We start from the raw sequence: 22,234 nt of genomic DNA on the forward strand, positions 1-22,234 counted from the left end.
AAAATAATTAAAAAGGAATGTGGCAAAATTACAAAAATAATTTGGACTCCAAAGGAGATATTTGTCAACCTCACTTCCTTCTTTGAAAAGGGGGATCCCAAGTGTGAACATTGCATATTATATCTAATTTTTCAATGTATTGGTTTTTCTGCTGGCTTCTTTTTTTAAAATATTCTTATAAGGGATGACTCTTTGAAAGGGACAAGTAGGAGGTAAAAGGGGATGCAAAGGGAGATCCAAGTTCTATAAAGTAACAAAAATCTGTTTTAAAAAAAAATCCCTGAACTACCTACCTCAAATGATTGATGTGAGATTTTGATTAAATAAGCATCTAAAGTGTTTTTCAAAACTTAATATTTATAATAATGGTTTTATCATTATAGATGAAGTTCAGAAAAATGGAGTAATCTATCCATGGTCACACAGCTAGTAAATATTAGAGCAAGGTGGTAAATTTGGCCTTTAGAGCTAGATTTTTTATTTTTTATTTTGCCTCTTTTTTTCTCCTCAAAATGAAACTAATAAAAATGAAAAGTCATCAGATAGTGGCAGCTAGGAGAATATGAAAAGGAAATTTATATGTTTTGCTATGTTTTTTCATTTTGTCTGCTTTCATTCAATACCAATGATGTAGCCCAAGAAGGCTGTTGTTGCAGTTGTTGGGGTTTTTTGGGGTTTTTTAGGTATTTTTTGTTTTCTTTTGTTTTTAAAAAGGAATTTTTGAGTTAAAAACTCAGGATGCTAATCCCTCATTTAATGTTCCTGGGCTTCAGTTTTCTCACTTATAAAATGAGAAGTTTGGACAAGATGGGCTCTGAAATCCCTTTCATCTCCTAGCTGGTATCGTCCCTCAGAGAAAAGGTTTTGAATGTCTTATCTAGTAGACTTCTCTATGTGGAAAAGGATTACTCTGCTTAAAGCCAGGTATTGGCCCCCGGGAGACACCTACCTTCCATTTTAAGTGAGCTTTACATTAAAAAATACACACCATCTTGCTAAAGAAACTTAAGAACCTCTTACAAAGCAGATTGAATTTACAATGGGCACTTCCAAAATGGAGTCAAGAGAAAAAAAAAAAAGGAGTCAAGGAAAAAAATACAAGGTGATAAGATCTTGAAAAAACATCTTATTAAAATAAAAGAATTCAAAATCTATAAAGCACCAGAGACAGAAAGGAATAAAAATTCCTCTGAGCACTGAAGGGGGAGAAGGGGCAGTCCCCTCATAGCTGAGGGGATGAGATGATTAGAACTGACCCAAAGCCCTGAGACCCACAATGGCTCTGTGAGGTCTGTCCATCCACTAAATAAGGCTGTACCTCTGTAGAGGCTTCTGTCTGAATCGGGGGTAGTTTATCATGGTGAGGGCTGAAAGGTGCTGCCACCTGCGATTCTGGATCTGATATTCCACACTAGCGACTTGGTCCATCAAGGCATACAATTCACCTAAGGGCCCCTGGTGCAGAGCCCTAGGTTTTGGCACACGAGTGACGCCATTCTTGAATGAAGATGCAGACATCTTCGGTTCTAGTTCCACTTGTGAAAATCTCGGATACTTACTCCTTGCTCTGGTTGGTAGGAGTGGGGTGATTTTGCTTACTCTTGTCTCCTGTGTCATCATTTTCCCAGAATCTTTGTCTAGGATGATGCGTTTGCCCGATGATGAGGGAACAGCTGGGGACCGGCTTACACCACTGATTTTATGTCTCCTATTCCCCAGAGATAATTTCCCATCAGAGGGGCTACCTGTCTGTTCCAAGGTCAGAGAGATTAAGGGGGTAGGCACATCTCGCCAAGGCATTTTGGTTCCATAGACCATGTGTTGAGGATTACCTTTGGAAGGAGACAAAGGTCCTTCCCAAACAGAGCTAGTAGAGGTGGTTTCTTCATGCCCAGTCAAAGGTTTGCTATTATTACGACTAGTGCTATCCTTGCTCCCATCTTCCCCCAGGTGGGAAGGTCTTCCGAAGCGGTCTGCATTCCTGCAGGCGCCTTTGGAAGATTCCATCTTATCCTTTCCAAGGATACCATTCCAAACGATTGGCTTAAGTAGTGGGACAGTGGTTACTTTCAAAAGATTCTTTTCTGGTGCTGAGGGTCTGCTAGACAGTTTGGTGGGAATGAGGCTGTGACTAGCTGGTGTACTTACCTGTGGTAGCTGGAGGATGCTGCTGGCTGGCCCAGCTCCAAGCTCCAAGCTACAAGGTGAATTTATATCTTGGGGAGAGTCAATTGACACACAACTATCCCTCCCCAGTTTCTCCATTTGACCACCTGCACTTTTTAGCCCTCCACCCAAAGAGGACTGATCGTTCAGAACATCATCATCCTTCAAAAGCTCCTGAATCTCTTCTTCAGTGTAACTGAAGGGACTGTCATCCTCTTCTCCATCTGAAAGTTCCAGTAAGGAGTCATCTAACTCATCTTCATCCTGTCCTGATGTAGCCCAAGAGGTGCCTGGAACAGGCAGAAGATGTTGGCCAGACCCTGAACTATCACAACCAGTAGAGGATTCTAAGCAGCCGCTCAAATCCTTTGACATGATGAGTTAATTCCTCTTTCCGATACAGATTCAAGTGTAAAATCGTCCTCTTGCTTTAGCTGAGGCTATTAAGAAATAGCATTTCAGGAAATAGAATTCAGGAGCCCAGAGACAGCTTTCCTAAGAGGTTTCCCTGTTTGTGACTTCCAAGAGACCTCAGGAAGGCCACAGAAACAGGCCTCCTTTGGCCCCTGGTGCCATTTTGTTGTACTCCTTCTCAGCAATGCTCCCCCTATTGAGCTGAGTGCTTTATGGTCTGAAGTGGCCAGAGGAGAGAGCTTTCAGATGGATGATGTCACAATGCTGACTGCCCCACCTTCCCTCCTGACCCTCCCCCTATCCCCACCCCCTAAGATTAACAAGAATTTTAAGCTTCTGGAGAAATCTTTGTAAGTACCTTGGTTCATATAGAGGTTATACACCTAAAATGAGATCTCTTTGAAAAGAAAATAAATATATAGACATACACTGAAATATAATTACAATGTACAAAAGCACTGACCTATTTGGGAGAAAATTTTTTTGGCCAAAGAGTAAATAAGTTTATTCCATACAGACAAGTAGGGTATCATAATCAGTGAGACAAAATACAGGAAAGTGAGGATGGTCAGATTGAAAAATAAGCCAGGGGATTATTTTTTAAAGGATTTTTTAAGGATTTTAAAGGATTCCAAATATGACAAAGTCATCAATAAACTTTTATTAAACACAAGTTGATCTGATCACAGCCTTTGACATTTTCAGTTATGAGGGTTTGTCAAAGATCCTGGTAATATTTGGTTTTCTGGAGAGGTTCATCAGTATGGTACACCAATTTCTTGATGAACATGCTTGCAAGGCATAATGGATACGGGATAATGCTCTCACATTTTCCCAGTCACAAGTGAAGTAGGGTTAGTGCATACTCCCATACTTTTTAGCGTGATGTTTTGTTTTGTTATTTTTTGATGTTGTCAGATGCCTTCAATGAGGATAAAAATGATATTAAGATCAGCACTTCACTGTCAGCAAATTATTTAACTTGAAAAGGCTGCAAGCCAAGATTAAAATGGGGAAGAACTGGTGCATGAGTTTTTGTTCATAAACGATTGAACATTTAATACAGCCTCTGAGGCTAAGATGCAACACAGTAGGAATTGATTCTTTGCTGCCTGGCCTAATTTTGGCCTACTAATTTTCACCAAGAGAACAGAGGTTCTCCACCAGTCAGTACCACAACATCCATATATGGAACCATCAGTTACAGCAAATCAAGAAATTTTGAATGCTGTAGATAAATTCACTTATCTTGAAGGGATTTTCCAGGGATTACACATAGATAACAAGATTGACACATGCATTGTCAGAGTAGTACAGTGTTTAGGAGGCTACAAAGAAAAATGTGGAGAGAAGAAGTATTAGACTATCTACCCAACTGAAGTAATACAGAACTGTTGTGCTGATTTCATTGTTGTATGCCTGTGAAACTGGACAGTATGCCAATGCCATGCCAGGAAACTGAATTGCTCTCATTTGAATTGTTTTAGGAAGATTCTAAAGATCACCTGGCAGAATTAGGTACCAGACACTGAGGTCATTTCTCAAGTTGAATTGCCAAGCATTCAAACTCTACTGCAGAGAGTAACTCCAGTGAGCTAGCCATGTTGTTCCAATGCCCCAATGCATTTGCCTAAAAGACTGTTTTATAGAAAACTCATGCAAGGAAGGCATTTACATGGAAGTCAGAAGAATAAGTACAAAGACACTCTCAAGGTCTCTGAAGAACTTTGGACCCAATTGAGAGTTATGGGAGACACTGGTATAGGACTGCCCAGCATGGTGTGCCTGCATCAGAGAAAGTGCTATCTCTGTGAACAAAGCAGAATTGAATTAGCCCAAAAGAAATATAAGATGTGTGAATTTAGAGACTTCTCCATTCCAAATGCTCATATGGAGATTTGTGCCCAACCAGCCTTCAAGAGCTCATATTGGTTTGATTAGCCACAGCCAGACACACTGTATTTTGACCCCAACAAAGTGATGCCATTTTGATGCTCTTTGAGCACAAAGGACACCCAACCACTCAGTTAAGTACCTACTATGTGCCAGGCACTATGCTAAGTACTGGAGATACAAATAAAAAAAGAAAGATTTGTCCCTGCCCAGGAGGAGCTTACAATCTAAGAAGGGAAGAAAAAAACATAAAGAAAACTATAAAGAGATGGGGGAAGAAAAAGTACCTGACCACAGAGTATAAAGACCAAGAATGGAATGCAACTGGGTAAGAGATGAAGATGTGACTGTCCTGGACTTTTTCCTTAAATGGAGATTCTTGGAGGCTTTCTCCATCCTCTAATGAGAGGAAGAGTTCCCAGAGGGCATAAGGTACTGATGTTCAATCTTACAGGATAAAGGTATCCTGAAGCATGATAGTAAAGGTCAGAGGATTTTAAACCAGGTGAAAAATGAAAATATGGCTCAGCTGGACCCTCTCCCTAAATGCTGCAGGGACAGCAACATTCTCTTTCTTAGTGTAAGCCTCAAGTTGGACTTCCATATTTTCAAGATTAACTGTGCATCCCACCTTCTGAAGCCTTCATGATCTGACTCTATTTTTCACTTAGCTGAGTTATCTTCACCAAGTTATTAGTTCCTTCATCTCTTCAGTGAAGAAGTTGGAGTAGATGACTTCTAATAGATGATCCTTCCACATCTTTATAAGCTTATCTAGGAAAAGGAACATTTTTAAATGGCTATGCTGATTTTACCTAACAAAATTTTTAAAACAGTAACAATATTTCATAGAGCTTCATGAACCATGGCACAGCTACCCACTTCCTCTGGGCTGGAAGCCAGCTTCTTCATAAACTAGTCAACAAATTGCCAACATTTAGGGTGTCCCCAATTCTACCAACTTATTAACAGTATTTTGATCAAACTTGTCTGGGTATGGGTGTAATGTGCAAGCAGAACTCTAAAGTGAGGCAAAAACAACAGAGAAATAATTGTCAGTCTGTCAATAATTATTTATGAAGCCTTTATACTATGAGCCTGGCACTATGCTAAGTTAAAAAAATGCCAAAAAACAAAAACAAAAAGCCCATTTCTAGCTTTGAAGGAGCTTACATTCTAATGGGAGAGACAACAGGTAAATAGGCACATATTAGATATATATTATAAATGAAATTATATACACATGCACATACACATATACAATATATATTATATATAGTACAAATGAGATTATATATATGCGTGTGGAGTATATATGGATCCATAGAATATGCAATATTAGAATAGAATAACATAAAATAATGTAAATGAAATATAGAAATAGATATAGATTATATATGTATATATTCTATGTGGATACATGGCCTATATATAAATGAAAGATATGTGTGTGTATGTATGTATGTGTGTGTCTATATATGGGCATATAGCATATAATATAAATGAAAAGATATATACACATACACATTATATATGGACTCAGCATAGGGTATAAATAAAAGAGATTTATATAGTGTGTATATATATGTGTATTGTTCATATACATAATTGTATACAATGTAGATATATATACATATCTATATATAGTATATATGGATACATACCATATAGTATAAATGAAAGAGAGAACAATTGCATAATGATGTATAATATAGTGAGATACATAGTATAGTAGGTATAAATGAAGAGAAGGCCATTGAAAAATTTTAAATATTCCCCAGAGGAGTACAGAAGGAAGTTCAGAAGGAATCACAGATAAGGAAGACAGCTTTGAAAGTAACAGGTTGAATTTATTATAAACTTTTTTTTAAACAAGCAATATGAATAGATATTCATGCTTTTTATTCCATCTTTTTGTTGTTATTGTTCTACTTTGTATATGAAATGCTTGGTTTTTGGTGTTTGTTAAATTCAGTTTTACTAAAATCTGACTAAATTGTCTCCTTCCTCAATCCCCCCTCTCCCTCTCCCATCACAGCTTGTGATGCTATTAAAAAAAAGTAAATCGGTATAGTCTGGCATGACCTGCTCTTGAGGAATCCATCCCAGTTTCCTATGATCAATTCTTCCTTTCTAAATATTCCTTAACCATTCCATTAATAACTCTTACTAAAATCTAGCCAAAACTTGAAGTCTATCTCACTGTCTATAGTTTCCAGATTTCATTCTCTTCTCTTTTTTGAAAATGAGGACCTTTGTCCTTTCCCAGACTCTGAAAGATCCTTGGAAGTGTCCCAGCAATCACTTTTACCAGTTTTATCAAGACCCTGGTCAGCCTCACTTTCTCCTCTAGACTCATCAAAGTCCAATGGCAAGGCAAAAGTCATGGTCCAGGATGCAATCGATGACTTTGGCATCTTCTGTGATTAACTAAGCTTAAAGTGTTCCACAGAGCCTCCTTCATAGCCTTTGGAACAAAACATTCTCATATGTCTACTGAGGGATAAGAATATTTTTAAAGTAGAAACTCTCTTAACTAACCAATGGGTTTGAAAAATATTAGAAAAGCAAAAAAGATAGATGATTCTGTAGATTGGGTGATCTAAGAAGGAAATAGAGCTTGAAAGGTAGACCTTGAAAGATGGTCATTGTCATTGAACATAGTGTTGAGGTTGAGAAAGAACCCCAAAAGGTTGGGATCATAGACCAGTGTAGAGAGGTGTCTCAAAAGAATTTTCAAGTTTGAGCCCATTTCCTGGTCAAGGAGCAAAGGTTATTGTAATTGTAGTGCCATTACAAGTGATCTAAATTCCAAGGGAATTTAGCAAAAAAACAGAAGCAAAGAAATACTTTTATCTAGTTCTTCATGTTATAGATATACTAATTTTATGGTCTAGAGATAGGACCCAGGAGTGGTCTCTAGAATTTGGTTATCACTGACCAATAGACAGTAATGTTTGCTAATAGACAGATTGTTAGAACAATAGTATTCTTAGATTGGGTGTGGGAGTTCCCTGAGGCAGATTCCAAAGCCAGAAGATTTAGAATTACTGACTTATTATTAGAACAGAAGCTCTCTAAGGTCAGGGGACCTCAAAATCATTGCTGTCTTCCCTAGAAGCAATATTACATCATTAGCATGGTAGAAGCCAACAATATTTTCCTCCCTACTGATCTCTCCCAACTTGGATTTTACTATAAATATTCATTCATTTAACTTAAAATTTGATGAAAATGCGAAAATCTTGAGAAATACCATATGTTGTCTTCATAGTCAAGAATGCCTAAGTGTGAAGAAAAGGTAGAAGGAGAACTGGCCAGTGAAGATTCAATACTGGGAACATAAACTTCAATTCATTTATCAGATACTTTTCTGAAAGTCATTTTTTACAGGGGGAGGGTAGAATAAGCAGATGCTACATATCTGTAAAGGGTTAAGGCAAAGTGTTGCCCAATAAGAAGGGGAGATAAAAATGGCAATCCTAGGGAATCAAAAGCAAAGTTTTCCAAAGGCAAAATCTTGTAATGTCTAGACTAGCTCTTCAGAGGATCTCAGTACCAGCCTTGATCTTAGAAGAGGAGTAAAGAGGCAGAACTCATGTGGATGGTCAAACATGGAGTCTGTTTATTCCTATTTTTCTCAGCTTGATATACCCTAATACCTTTATATAACTATAGCACATTGTGCATTCGAGACCATATAAACAGCTTGCTATTGTGTGTAGATGACTCTTTGCCATTGGTATCATTCCACTTTAATTACAACGCAGGTTGTCAATGCCCCCTGACTTCTTAGGAAGGCCAAGAGCCCTTATAGGGAGATGAGGAGCCAAACTAGACACATCACCAGGGTTCCTTTTACTGGACTCAAAGGTCTTATACCTCATCCAGGGTTTCCACTATCTGTGGTCCTCTACAAGCTCTGAGGATCCCAATTCTATGATTATCTCTCTCTACCAGCTCAAATCTTACCCAAGTCTACCTAGACCTACATAAAAAGGAATCATTCCATGGAGCTGGTATAGGGATGGACTTATGTCCCGGTCCCTTCCAGCAAGATGTGTGCTCTGACCCCTTGGTAAATACACAAGCAGAGGCTCCTGGTTGATTCCTTGGTCCCAGAGAGGGGAGGAAATTGGAGAAGAGGATGTGTCAAAGAAATTGACAATTGAGACAAGAATAGCTGTCCACTTGTCCACAGAGGAGAAATAGTGAAGGCTTTCTCCACTTTGTTGAAATACAGTCAATGTCAATTCTCTATTGGATGTCTAGTGAGGGGAGATTCCTTTCCTCTCTCCAGCAATAGCTATGGTATCCATGAACATGGCAATAGGAACATGTGCTACCTAACTAAGCCTGAGACTAGAATCTAAGTTTCTGTCCACCTTTCTTGTTTTGTATTTGAGTGAAATAAACAGTATTGAGTGTTTACTATATAAAAAGCATTGTGCTAAGCACCTTGGGCTGCTGATCACACAATATAAGTCTGAGGTGAATGTGAAATGCCTGTTAAGTGATCCCACAAGACTTCTGGGAGTTTTTAGCAAATGTAGAATAAGTGGGATGGTTATATATACATATATATATATATATATATATATATATATATATATATATATATATATATATATATATATATATATGTATATATATATATATATATACACATATTTATTTATTTATATATATTTATATACACATATATATACACACATTGTTTATATTGTAATATAGTTTACATTGTAAGTATTTGTTATTATTTCTTTTGTGGTAGAAAGATTAATAGCAATCTTATTCTTGATGTCTACTACTTTATACACTTGAGTACCACGCTTAAAAAGGCCCAGGTCTCCCATTGGATCTAGGGCTACCTCCAGTCATCCTGGACTATATCTTGCCCTTGGACCCAGATGGTTCTGGAGAAGAGATTAAAGCTGGTGACTTTTGCACAGTTGTGCTTCACATAAATCCAGTTCACTTGCATGTCAAGACATCACCTTCCTGATGTCATTGGTCTTTTTCAAGAACAAAGGACAAACAATAACAACACACTGAGGACCCTTTCTAAAGGAAACCCTTTCAGGGAAAACTAGAGATGAGCCATATCTCAGCAATATTGGGAAGTTTTCCTGGAATAACTACCCATGAAGGTGAATGAGTCAGAAAATGTGAGAAAAAATCGTTATTCTCTTGCTTCAGGCTCTCCCAGCAATGAATCCAGATTGCATGAATCCAGAGCTGGTGCCTCATATGAGAAGGTAGCAAGCTTAGACCACAGGAAATATACTGAAATTAATATTTCTTAAGGTTATTTTAAAAATTCACTTTTATTTTATTTTTCATTCCAGATTGTCTTCCTTGTTCTGCCCTCTCCTCCACATTGAGAAGGCAAGAAAAATAAAACCCATTACAAATATGTATAGTCATGCAAAACAAATGTCTACATTAGCCAGAAAGAAAAAGAGAGAAACATCTTTTAATATACACTCTCCCTTGCCCCCCCTAGCAAAGAAACTCATTTTTCCAAATCATATCAAAACAGAAATCAGAGAAGGTACACATAGAAGAATATATAATAGATAAAACAAAGTAAAGGAACTCTCAAATTGAGAATTAACTCAGCTCAACCAAGAGCCCTGAATCTCACCCAAAAGGAAACTCCTTGAAGTCTCTAGAATAGTAATTCTTGAGCACATTAATCAATTTGCTCTCTGGTGGTTGATAGCATTTTTTATGGCTAGCTCTTTCATTTTTGTAGTTTTTTTGTGCATTTTTGTGCTTCACTATTTCAAATCTGTACCAACAAAATTACTTTCAAGGTAATCTCTTTCATTGGAGTGCTATTCTAACAGCCCATGGGCCAGCAGGGGTAGGTGGTGTTAGATCAGAAACCAGTTTTGGGCTTAGCACTTGGAAAAGTCATTCTCTTCATTGATTCTCCTAGGTTCCTTCCTTCCCAACTCAATTCTCCATTTGCAGAGTTGTCAGGCCTTTGTCTGTCTTCCAACAGCTGTCATCTGCTAATCCATTTGGGATCAAAGCTGGCTTGCATTGGGAAATTCCCTGGAAGGTCTTCAGTCCCTCTCTCGTGTGACTTCTTCAGAGATCCTGGCCGGGTACTGCAGTCCTATTGTCCAGCAAAAAATAAGATTAATAGAACTTCAGATTTCTAACAAGGGTTCTTAACCTTTTTTGGGTCCTAGTCCCCTTTGGTGAAGCTTGTGGATTCCTCCTCAGAATGATGTTTTTATTATTATTTTTTTAATTTTATTTATAATTTTTTGACAATATATATGCATGAGTAATTTTTTTATAACATTATCCCTTGTATTCATTTTTCCAAATTATCCTTCCCCTCCTTCTACTCCCTCCCCTTGATGACAGGCAATCCCATACATTTTACATGTGTTACAATATAACCTAGATACAATATATGTGTGTAAATACCATTTTCTTGTTGCACATTATTAGCTTCCGAAGGTATAAGTAACCTGGGTAGATAGACAGTAGTGCTAACAATTTACATTCACTTCCCAGTGTTCCTTCTCTGGGTGTAGTTATTTCTGTCCATCATTGATCAACTGGAAGTGAGATGGATCTTCTTTATGTTGAAGATATCCACTTCCATCAGAATATATCTTCATACAGCATTGAAGTGTACAGCGATCTTCTGGTTCTATTCATTTCACTCAGCATCAGTTGATGTAAGTCTCTCCAAGCCTCTCTGTATTCCTCCTGCTGGTCATTTCTTACAGAGCAATAATATTCCATAACATTCATATACCATAATTTACCCAGCCATTCTCCAATTGATGGACATCCATTCATCTTCCAGTTTCTGGCCACTATGAAAAGAGCCACTACAAACATTTTGGCACATACACGTCCCTTTCCCCTCCTCACTATTTCTTTGGGATATAAGCCCAATAACAGCACTGCTGGGTCAAAGGGTATGCACAGTTTGATAACTTTTGGGGCATAGTTCCAAATTGCTCTCCAGAATAGCTGGATTCTTTCACAACTCCACCAACAATGTATCAGTGTCCCAGTTTTCCCACATCCTCTCCAACATTCATCATTATTTGTTCCTGTCATCTTAGCCAATCTGACAGGTGTGTAGTGGTATCTCAGAGTGGTCTTAATTTGCATTTCTCTGATCAGTAGTGATTTGGAACACTCTTTCATATGAGTGGATATAATTTCAATTTCATCATCTGAGAATTGTTTGTTCATATCCTTTGACCATTTATTAATTGGAGAATGGTTTGATTTCTTATAAATTAGGGTCAGTTTTCTATATATTTTGGAAATGAGACCTTTATCAGAACCTTTAACTTTAAAAATATTTTCCCAATTTGTTACTTCCCTTCTAATCTTGTTTGCATTAGTATTATTTGTACAGAAACTTTTTAGTTTGATGTAATCAAAATCTTCTCTTTTGTGGTCAATAATGATCTCTAGTTCTCCTCTGGTCATAAATTCCTTCCTCCTCCACAAGTCTGAGAGGTAGACTATCCTCTGTTTCTCTAATCTATTTATGATCTCATTCTTTATGCCTAAATCATGGACCCATCTTGATCTTATCTTGGTATATGGTGTTAAGTGTGGATCCATATCTAATTTCTGCCATACTAATTTCCAGTTTTCTCAACAGTTTTTTCCAAATAATAAATTTTTATCCCTAATATTGATATCTTTGGGTTTGTCAAAGACTAGATTGCTATAGATGTACCCTTTTTTGTCCTTTGTATCTAATCTGTTCCACTGATCGACCGGTCTATTTCTAAGCCAATACCAAATGGTTTTGGTGAGTGCTGCTATATAATATAGCTTTAGATCAGGTACACTTAAACCACCTTCCTCTGAGTTTTTTTTTCATTAGTTTCCTTGCAATTCTTGAGCTTTTATTCTTCCATATGAATTTTGTTGTTATTTTTTCTAGGTCATTAAAATAGTTTCTTGGGAGTCTGATTGGTATAGCACTAAATAAATAGATTAGTTTGAGGAGTATTGTCATTTTTATTATATTCCCTCGGCCTGTCCAAGAGCACTCAATGTCTTTCCAATTATTTAAATCTGACTTTATTTTTGTGGCAAGTGTTTTGTAATTTTTCTCATATAATTCCTGACTCTTCTTTGGTAGATGGATTCCCAAATATTTTATACTCTCAACATTTGTTTGGAATGGAATTTCTCTTTGTATCTCTTGCTCTTGGATTGTGTTGGTAATGTATAAAAATGCTGAGGATTTATGTGGATTTATTTTGTATCCTGCAACTTTGGTAAAATTCTGAATTATTTCTAGTAGCTTTTTAGCAGAGTCTTTGGGGTTCTCTAAGTATACCATCATGTCATCTGCAAAGAGTGATAGTTTGATTTCCTCATTTCCTACTCTAATTCCTTGAATCTCTTTCTCGGCTCTTATTGCCGAGGCTAGCGTTTCTAGTACTATATTGAATAGTAATGGTGATAGTGGGCAACCTTGTTTCACTCCTGAATCTTACTGGGAAAGGTTCCAGTTTATTTATATTGCATATTATGCTTACTGATGGTCATAAATATATGCTCCTGATTATTCTAAGGAATAGTCCATTTATTCCTATACTCTCAAGCGTTTTTAGTAGGAAGAATGATGTTTTTAAATGTAAAAAATAAAATATATAGGATCTCAGAGGTTTCCTTATTTTTTCCATTTCAATTACATTGAAATATAGTTATCAAAACATTTTTTAAAAGATAAGTTCATGGATCCCACATTAAGAACCCCTATTCCAGAACAAAACAGAGCAGAGAAAAAAAATCTGGGGAGAAAGAATCAAAACCAAAGAATTTTAGATTCTAGTTGTATCAGAGCTAAGAGAAAAATCTTAGAGACTGAGTACAACTTCCTTCTTTTATAACTAAGGCATAGCTAGGGGAAGTAGCTTTCTGAAGTCTTTTAACTAGCATTTTAGCTAATCCAGGTAACAAAGCCTGAATTAAAATTCCAACCACCTGACTCCCACTCCTCTGCTTCCAATGCAAGAGATAACTTCCTAAAACCAGTATCAGCCATAGGCAAAGTTTACCTTTGGTACTCCTCCACTAATGCTAATAAATGCTTAACTATCAGCTTTCTAGAAGAGGGGGGAACTTGCTTCCATGACACACTTTTAAGTACCCTTTGATCTAGCAGTCTCACAGTTTGATAGCCCTTTGAGGTTAGTTCCAAATTGCAGCAAACAATAAGATTTTGTGAAGATCAACTGTGATAGACTTGGCTCTTCTCTACAATATAGTGACCCAGAACAATTCCAACAGACTTGGGATTAAAAATTCCATCTGCATTGAGAGAGACAGCATATATTCAATATGAATACATATTGAAGCATACTATTTTCACCTTTGCTTGTGTGTGTATGTGTGTGTGTGTGTGGTTTGTTTCCCTCATGGTTACCCCCTTTTGTTCTGATTTTTCTTTCACAACATGACTAATATAAATTTTTTTTAAAGAAAAAAAAAAGAAAATGGATTTGAGTACTTACTTTGATACTTATTAGGATATATGGCTGAGTAATTCATTTCAAAGAAAATGTATCACATGCCTAGAGTAGCTGAGAATGATAAGATCATAGATTTAGAGTTACCAGTTACTTCAGAGTTTATCTAGTTCAAACTTTTCATTTTACAGATAAGAATAAAAAGTTCCATAGAGGTCAAGAAAAGCAAAATTGAGACAGAACCAGGTCTTTTGGGTTCTCTACCTTATCAAACTGCCTCCCATTAAAGACAGAAAAGGGAAAAAATAAAACAATTGCTTCCCCATAGGAATCTATAGTCCAATAGGAAGCTGTGACATTTAAGAAAATAAGATGGACAAGTAATTCACTCTTTTTTCTTATCCATAAACTTAGGAGATTGATCTAGTTGTTGTTATTGTTGATTCATTATCAGTTCTGTCCTACTTTTTGTGATCCCTTTTCGGGGTGTTTTGGCAAAGATATTGGGGTGGTTTGCCATATCTTTCTCCAATTCATTTTACAAGTGAGGAAACTGAAGCAAAAAGTAAAGTGGCTTGTCCTGGGTCACACACAGCTAGTAGTCTGAGGTCACATTTACACTCAGGCCTTCTTGACTTCAATCCTGGAGAGCTACCTACTTTGTCACCTAGCTGTCCCCTGCTCGAGTTTAGGAGGTTCTTAACCCATAGAAGTCCTTGGAGATAAATCAAAGTTTCCATGAACTTGGATGGGGAAAAAATTTATATTTTTATCCTCACTAACTTCTAATTAAAATTTAGCATTTCTTTCAATTATGAATAAAACAAACAATAAGTTTGTTCTGAATAAGTGGTATAGGTTTCAGATAATGTGACTTAAGAATGCATTGGACTTCATTCATGGAACCATGATATAAATATCTCTCCCATTGCCTGACCCAATGGATTCTGACCAAGACAAAAAGAGAGATATTTTAAGCCAGGGGTCCTGGGCAGGAATCCTCAAGTCACATCATGTAAGCAATCATATATTCTGCCTAATTGTGAAGGTTGCTCTGACAAAAAGCATGAGAGTTTGGAAACTTATGTTGAAAGAGCCCCAGGAAATGGGTCTAAAATAATCCTCCTCCTACCTTTCAGCAGATGTAAGCTTGCTTCCTCTTTACATGTGATTCATTTGCTTTGTCTTAGTAACCATTTCTAGGCTTCAAAAGCTTGAAGCTAGTGGGGGAGTTTGATAGCAAATTCAATGACTAAATTTTGAAAAACAAGAAAATATGGAGGTTTCATGGTTGGTCAGCCCTGATCAACAATAAATGATATTTCTAAGGGCTTCTCTTACAGTAAGACATTGGACAAACCAGTGTTGGAGCAAAGACAAGCACATTAATGCCCTGTTGGTGGAGTTGTGAATTGGCCCAACCACTCTGGAAAGTAATTTTGCTCAGAATGTGATTAAGATATTTATACTCTTTGACCCAGAAATCTCTCTGCTGGTCATAGGCCCATAAATAGGGCTTTTCTCCTCCAGAGCCATCTGGATCTAGTTGTAAGACATAGATCAGGCCAACAGAAGAAGGCCCTGGATGCAGAGGGAGATCAATTACAATAATATAAGAAGGAAGAACCATTACAAAAATAGAAGCTGAATGCTTTTGATTACAATGTCAAAGTTTGACCAGAAGAAGATATGGAAGACTCTGAATATGGAATGTTACCTATAATGTTGGACTTGATTAATTTTGCTGAATTACTTCATTTGATTTTTGCCTCTTTATTTTTTTTTTTCTTATTTCTAGTTACAAAGATGGCTCTCTGGGTGGAAGAAAGGGGAATATATTCACAAATAAAAGTGATATGAAATAAAACAAAAGTTATCAACAATTTTTTTAAAAAGAAGTACATTGGTACATTACTTCCTACATTCCAAAGTCTTGTTCTTTCCATTATACTATTGGGTCCCTTAGAATCATCATCAGATTAGATAAGGCAAAGATTCTTACTTGGATCAAACAGTTGGCTAGCAACAGGAACCAGATCTCCTGACTCTCACCCCAAGTTGGTTTCACTGTCCCTAGGAAGAAAAAATATATTTCATAGGAAAATGTGGCAGACAGAAAGAGAACTTGGCCAGCTAGTCAATATTGCCATCTCTGAAGGGAACCTTGCAGTCCTATTGTTTTTAGGTTGCCCTGGATGTTAAATAAATATACCACACACATCCCCAAGTAGCCAATAATAGTTCCTTAACAACCCCAATTGTCAAGGAATAAAAGAGCACTTGACCCTCAGGAATGGGTCTCTTCCAGTAGCATTAATAACCTGGGCATTTCCTTTAACAGAATGCCAATGCTCCCCCTACATAAGACTTACAGGAATGTCCTCTATCCAAGCTAGTTAATATCTACAGTAAGCCAAATTGAGCTCTTGGGAGGCAAAGTAAACAATCACTTTAGGGGTAATTTCAGGGACACTGGTAAAAACCTTATGGGGTTTTCTTTTGGAAGTACTTTTCTCATGAAAGTATACCTAATTTACTTCCATATTATTCCCCGTTCTTTATAAAAGCATTATTTCCAGAAGGACTTTATTAAGAATATTTTATTTTGTATTGGCATTTCTGGTTCCCAAATCACTTACTATATATATTATCTGTTTTCATCCTCACAAAGAACCTATAAAGTAGTTAGTATAGCTACATTAACTTCAATTACAGATTAAATTAAATGAAACTCCACAGGGTTATATGTTCATCAAGGTCATTCAGCTAATAAGTGGTAGTGCCAAGACAATGAATACAGGCATTCTAGTCCTAGTTCCAGTATTCCCATCCTCGGTAAAAATGACAGGGCAAATGCTATCTGGGAATGATAATATGTTGCATCTCTAATACAACCAGATGGTATAGTGAATAGGACCAGAAATCCAGGAGCCTTAAGTTCAAATCTAGCCTCAGAAATGATACCTTCCTTGATGATGTGGAGGGAAAGAGTACAAATTTTCAGAAGTCATCATAAGTCATCATAAGATCATAGATTTTTATCTGGAAAGGACCTCAGAGATAATCTAGTCCAACCACCTCACTTTAAAATTGAGAAAAAAGAGACTCAACTTGACCCAGCACTTAGCACATAAAAGGAACTTCATAAAGGCTTATTGATTGATTGATATCAATCTAAATATCTAAATTTAGATAGATCTAAAGTTAGATAAGTGGTAGGCCATAAATAAACCTTTAAAAATTAATAATAGCTTTTTATTTTTCAAAATATATGCAAAGACGATTTTCAATATCCTCCCCTTGTAAAACCTTGTTTTCCAAATTTTTCCACCTCCCTTTCACGCTTCCTAGATAGCAAATAATCCAATATAGGTTAAACATATGCAATTCTTCTAAACATATTTCCAGATTTATCATACTGCACTAGAAAAATCAGATCAAAAGGGGAAAAATGAGAAAGAAAAAACAAGCAAGCAAACAATAATACAGGTGATCCACATTCAATTTCCATAGTCCTCTCTCCTATCACTAGTCTTCCATAAACTTTTATTAAGCATCTACTGTGTTCTAAGCACTGTGTTAAGTATGTGGGGGATACAAATATGAGGGGGGGAAATCCCCACCCTCCAGGAGCATATAGTCTAATAAGAAAGTCAGCACATCAAAGGTTAGAATTGGGGAAGGTATGAGGTTACAGCAAAGTCAAAGACTTCCCAGAATAGCACGGCTAGGTGAAAAATGAGATGTTTTGAGCTAAACTCCCTCCTTAAATGCAGCTTTGGGGGTACCTGGTTCTGCAATGTGAGTTAAACTTATATTCTCCAGCTCCAGAACCTGGGCACTCTCTGCTACTCTATCCTCTCTCCAAGATCACGAAAGATGATGGAAGAAAAGGACTTGGTTTTCCATCTTTTGCAGAACCCATCTAGAGATTCCTGAGCTGGAAAGGGAAGAAAACCAAGGAATCTAGCCAAAGCAATTTGGTCTCTTCCTGCCTCCTGCTGAGTATCTCTAAAGTCTATCATTATGAACCTCGCCATCTCCTTTCTTTTTGGTCCCAGAAGCATTAGGCCTGGAGGTAAAATCCAAACAGCTCCACCCTCTATCTGCTGTCAGACATGCCCACAAGAACTTCCTGTGAAATTGGGGGGGTTAGGTATGAAAGTGGTTGCAGGCTACTTAACAAGGGTTTAACTACTCCTAGCTGATCCCCAATAGAGCATTAGTGTGACAGAAAAAAAACCAAAGTGAGAGTCAAGAATCTGGGTTCTCCAACTGGATAACCTTGTGACTCTGAATAAATCTCTTCCCCTCAGTTACTTAATGAAGATGACCAAACACCATAAAAATTCACATTGGCTTTTTCCTACTCCAGAGTACTGCTGTCTCTGACTTTGGGATCTACAGGTTTGGAACATTGCACATTAGGCCATTGAGGATAGAAGAGGAGGGATATATTACAGTTTGCTGAATTTTTTCTCTTCTTTTTTCTTCAAAAAAAAAAAAAATTCTTTGTTGTCTTTGTGATAAAAAATACTATCCACTTCCAGACAGAGAACTAACTGATAGTCTAGGTACAGACTCAAGCATAATTTTTCTTCCTCCTTATTTTCCTTGATTCTTTCCTTTTCCACTACCATAGCTAATGTGGAGATATATTTGCATGACTTAATATGTATAATGTAATATGTAGATAAGTCTAATCACATATATATTTTTGTATAATAACATTTCTTGTCATTACAACAGATAGGGGAAGAGGTGGAAGGAAGGGAGAGTTTGAAATTGAAATTATTTTTAATTAAAATTTTTAATTTAATTTAATTTTCAATTTAAATGAAAATGAAAAATAAATTCTTTGTTATTGGTCTTCTGGGAGGGAAAGAGAAAAGACTATATGAAGAAATCTAGGTGCTATAGAAAAGACAGCATTAAAATCTATTTTTAATGGAAGGCAGAATTTTTATAAGTAGAGGCAATGGGACACAACTAAATCTCTAAATCAGAAAGATCTCAGTTTGAGTCCAGCATCTAAGAGATACTAGCTGTGTGATCCTGGAAAAATCATTTACTATCTCAGCATCCCGGGCAAGTCTCTAATAGGAGATCCTGGAAGTTACAGAATGATTTCTAATCTATATTGGAAAACAGAGTTTTCTCATTGGAAGCTCTTTCTATGATGAAAAAACAGGCTTAATTTTTTTTCAAGTTCCCCTAGATGGTCCTTTCCTTACTCAACCATAGATGTAACACATATTCCATTATATTTCTTAAGGTAGCTGTGCTGAAATGATGCAGGAGCTTCAGGATTTTAGCTCTGGAACTTCGGTCAATTTGCAGACCCTGAGGTCAGGGCTCAGTTGGCCCATTTTTGAAATGGGTGACTGGAAGTGGTACTGAGGATATATATGAACTTTGTCACAGTGCCAAGAAGGCCAGAAGGGAGAAAGGAAACCACTCCTCTAACCTCTTACTATAGTTACTATCATTAATAGAAGCAGAACCACATGACCCCAATCTAAACAGTCGCCTTTATTCAAGGAAATGACCATATCCGATTTGAGTTTGTTTAGTTGTCTTTTTTTTTTTTTTTTTTTTAATGATTTCTCCAAATTCTGAAGCAGCTGCCACAGCTTTATTTAAGGAAGTCCAGCCGATGCTGGAAGGAGAGAACTTGCTGGACTTAAAGCAGGACTATTCCTGTCGCCCTATTTCCTGGTCACTGATGCAGCACTAGCTGAATGGAACAGAAGAGAAACAGCTGCTCAGTGTTTTGGGGCTTTTAAAAAATAGTCAGCAAAAAATGGAACAACTGGACTTTGTTTCCGGGATGTGGGTGGGAAGACCCACGGTTAGGACAAGACTTAGGTCATGCTTGACCAAGCTTGCTTCCTTTTCTGAAGGTTGGAGCAATGTGGGAGATACTAGGTTTCAGGAAAGCATCCAGGTCTCTCGTGCTAAATTGGTAGATGAAATGGAGAGATGGAGGAATAACAGGTGGATTTGGGACTAGTTGAATTTCAGGATACAAAGTATAGTCTTTGAGAGTTTGATATCTCCACCATCAAAAAAAAAAAAAAAAAAAAAAAAAAAAAAAAAGGTTTCCAAAGGAATATCTTAAGGAGCCATGCCTGGCCCTGTGTTAACATAGTTCCTTGTGTTTCAATTCATGCCTGACCCCACTTGGGTTTTTCTTGACAAAAATACTAGACTGGTTTGCCATTTCCTTTTCCAGCCCATTTTATACATGAGGAAACTGAGTCAAACAGAGTTAAGTAACTTGTCCAGGATCCCACAGCTGAACTCAGGAAGATGACTCCAAGACCACGTGTTTTAATCTACTGTGCCCATAGGATTCTAAGGCTAAAGCTGGAAGAGTCCTTGTAGAACAGAGGTTTTTAACTTCTTTGTATCATCGACCCCTTTGACAATCTGATGAATTCTATAAACTACTTTTCAGACATTAGCTTTTAAATGCCTGGAATATAATATATGTGATTATAAAGGAAAAAACTATCTCCAGATCTCCCAGCTATTATAGAACTGAAGGTAGATGTGAACCTAGAATTTTCTGCCTCTAAACCCAGTATACAATTTATGGCACTACATTGTCATAACAATAGTGATAGAGTATTCAAAAATATTAATGCATTGTTTAATATATTTTGGATTATTTGCTATTTAGGGGAAGGGAGGGAAAAATTTGAAACACAAGGTTTTGGGTGTTTTTGTTTTGTTTTGTTTTTAATATTATAGCTTTATATTTACAAAACATATGCATGGATAATTTTTCAACAGTAACCCTTGCAAAACTTTCTGTTTCAAATTTTCCCCTCCTTTCCTCCACCTCCTCCCCTAGATAAGCAGGTATTCCAATATGTTAAAATATATGTTAAATATGTATACATATCCATACAGTTATCTTGCTGCACAAGAAAAATCGGATCTAGAAAGAAAAAAAACAAACAAACCTGAGAATGAAAACAAAAATGCAAGCAAACAACAATAGAAAGAATGAGAATGCTATGTTGTAATCTACACTTAGTTACCACAGTCCTCTCTCTGAGTATACATGGCTCTCTTCATTACTGAACAATTGGAACTGGTCTGAATCATCTCATTGTTGAAGAGAACCACATCCATATAGTCATCTTGTTACCGTGTACAATGATCTCCTGGTCCTGCTCATTTCACTCAGCATCAGTTCATGTAATTCTCTCCAGGCCTCTCTGAAATCATCCTGTTGGTCATTTCTTACAGAACAATAATATTCCATAACATTCATATACCATAATTTATTCAGCCATTCTCCAATTGATGGGCATCCACTCAGTTTTCGATTTCTAACCACTATGAAAAGGGCTGCCACAAGCATTTTTGCATATGTGAGTCCCTTAATGTCTCTTTGGGATATAATCCCAGTAGAAATACTACTGGGTCATAGGGTGTGCACAGTTTGATAACTTTTTGAGCATAGTTTCAAATTGCTCTCCAGAATGGTTGGATCCATTCACAGTTCCACCAACAATGTATCAGTATCCCAGCCCTCCCACATTCCCTCCTATCATTATCTTTTCCTGTCATCTCAGCCAATCTGAGAGGTATGCAGTGGCATTTCAGATTTTCTCACCTTGCATTTCTCTGATCAATAGTGATCTGGAGCCCCCCCCCCTCACATTACTACAAATAGTTTCAATTCCTTCATCTGAAAATTGTCTGTTTATATCCCTTGGCCATTTATCAATTGGAGAAAAGTTTCATTTCTTATAAATTTGAGTCAATTATCTATACATTTTGGAAATGAGGCCTTTATCAGAATCTTTGAATGTAAATATGTTTTCCCAATTTATTGCTTTCCTTCTAATCTTGTCTGCATTAACTTTATTTGTACAAAAGCTTTTCAATGTAATGTAATCGAATTTTTCTATTTTGTGATCAATAATGATCTCTAGTTCTTCTTTGGTCACAAATTCCTTCCTCCTCCACAGGAATGAGAGGTAAACTATTCTATGTTCTTCTAATTTATTTATAATTTCATGCCTAGATCATGAACCCATTTTTGACCTTATCTTGATATACAGTGTTAAGTGTGGGTCAATGCCTAGTTTCTGCCATACTAGTTTCCAATTGTCCCAGGGGTTTTTGTCAAATAGTGAATTCTTATCCCAAAAGCTGGGGTCTTTGGGTTTGTCAAACATTAGATTGCTATACTTATTCATTATTTCGTCCTGTGAACCTAACCTATTCTACTGATCAACTACTCTATTTCTTAGCCAATACCA

The 22,234-nt window shown here is 36.9% G+C and overlaps 1 protein-coding gene across 1 annotated transcript; it reads right to left on the reverse strand.

The window, feature by feature from the left end:
• Positions 1–1,106: 1,106 nt before the first annotated feature.
• LOC141553704 (S100P-binding protein-like) lies at positions 1,107–2,794 on the reverse strand. The gene has a single exon (XM_074285221.1). The coding sequence runs from the start codon at positions 2,539–2,541 to the stop codon at positions 1,303–1,305; it is 1,239 nt and encodes a 412-aa protein (XP_074141322.1). The 5' UTR covers positions 2,542–2,794; the 3' UTR covers positions 1,107–1,302.
• Positions 2,795–22,234: the final 19,440 nt, after the last annotated feature.

Source organism: Sminthopsis crassicaudata, chromosome 2 (genome assembly GCF_048593235.1).
Source record: "Sminthopsis crassicaudata isolate SCR6 chromosome 2, ASM4859323v1, whole genome shotgun sequence".
NCBI lineage: Eukaryota > Metazoa > Chordata > Mammalia > Dasyuromorphia > Dasyuridae > Sminthopsis > Sminthopsis crassicaudata.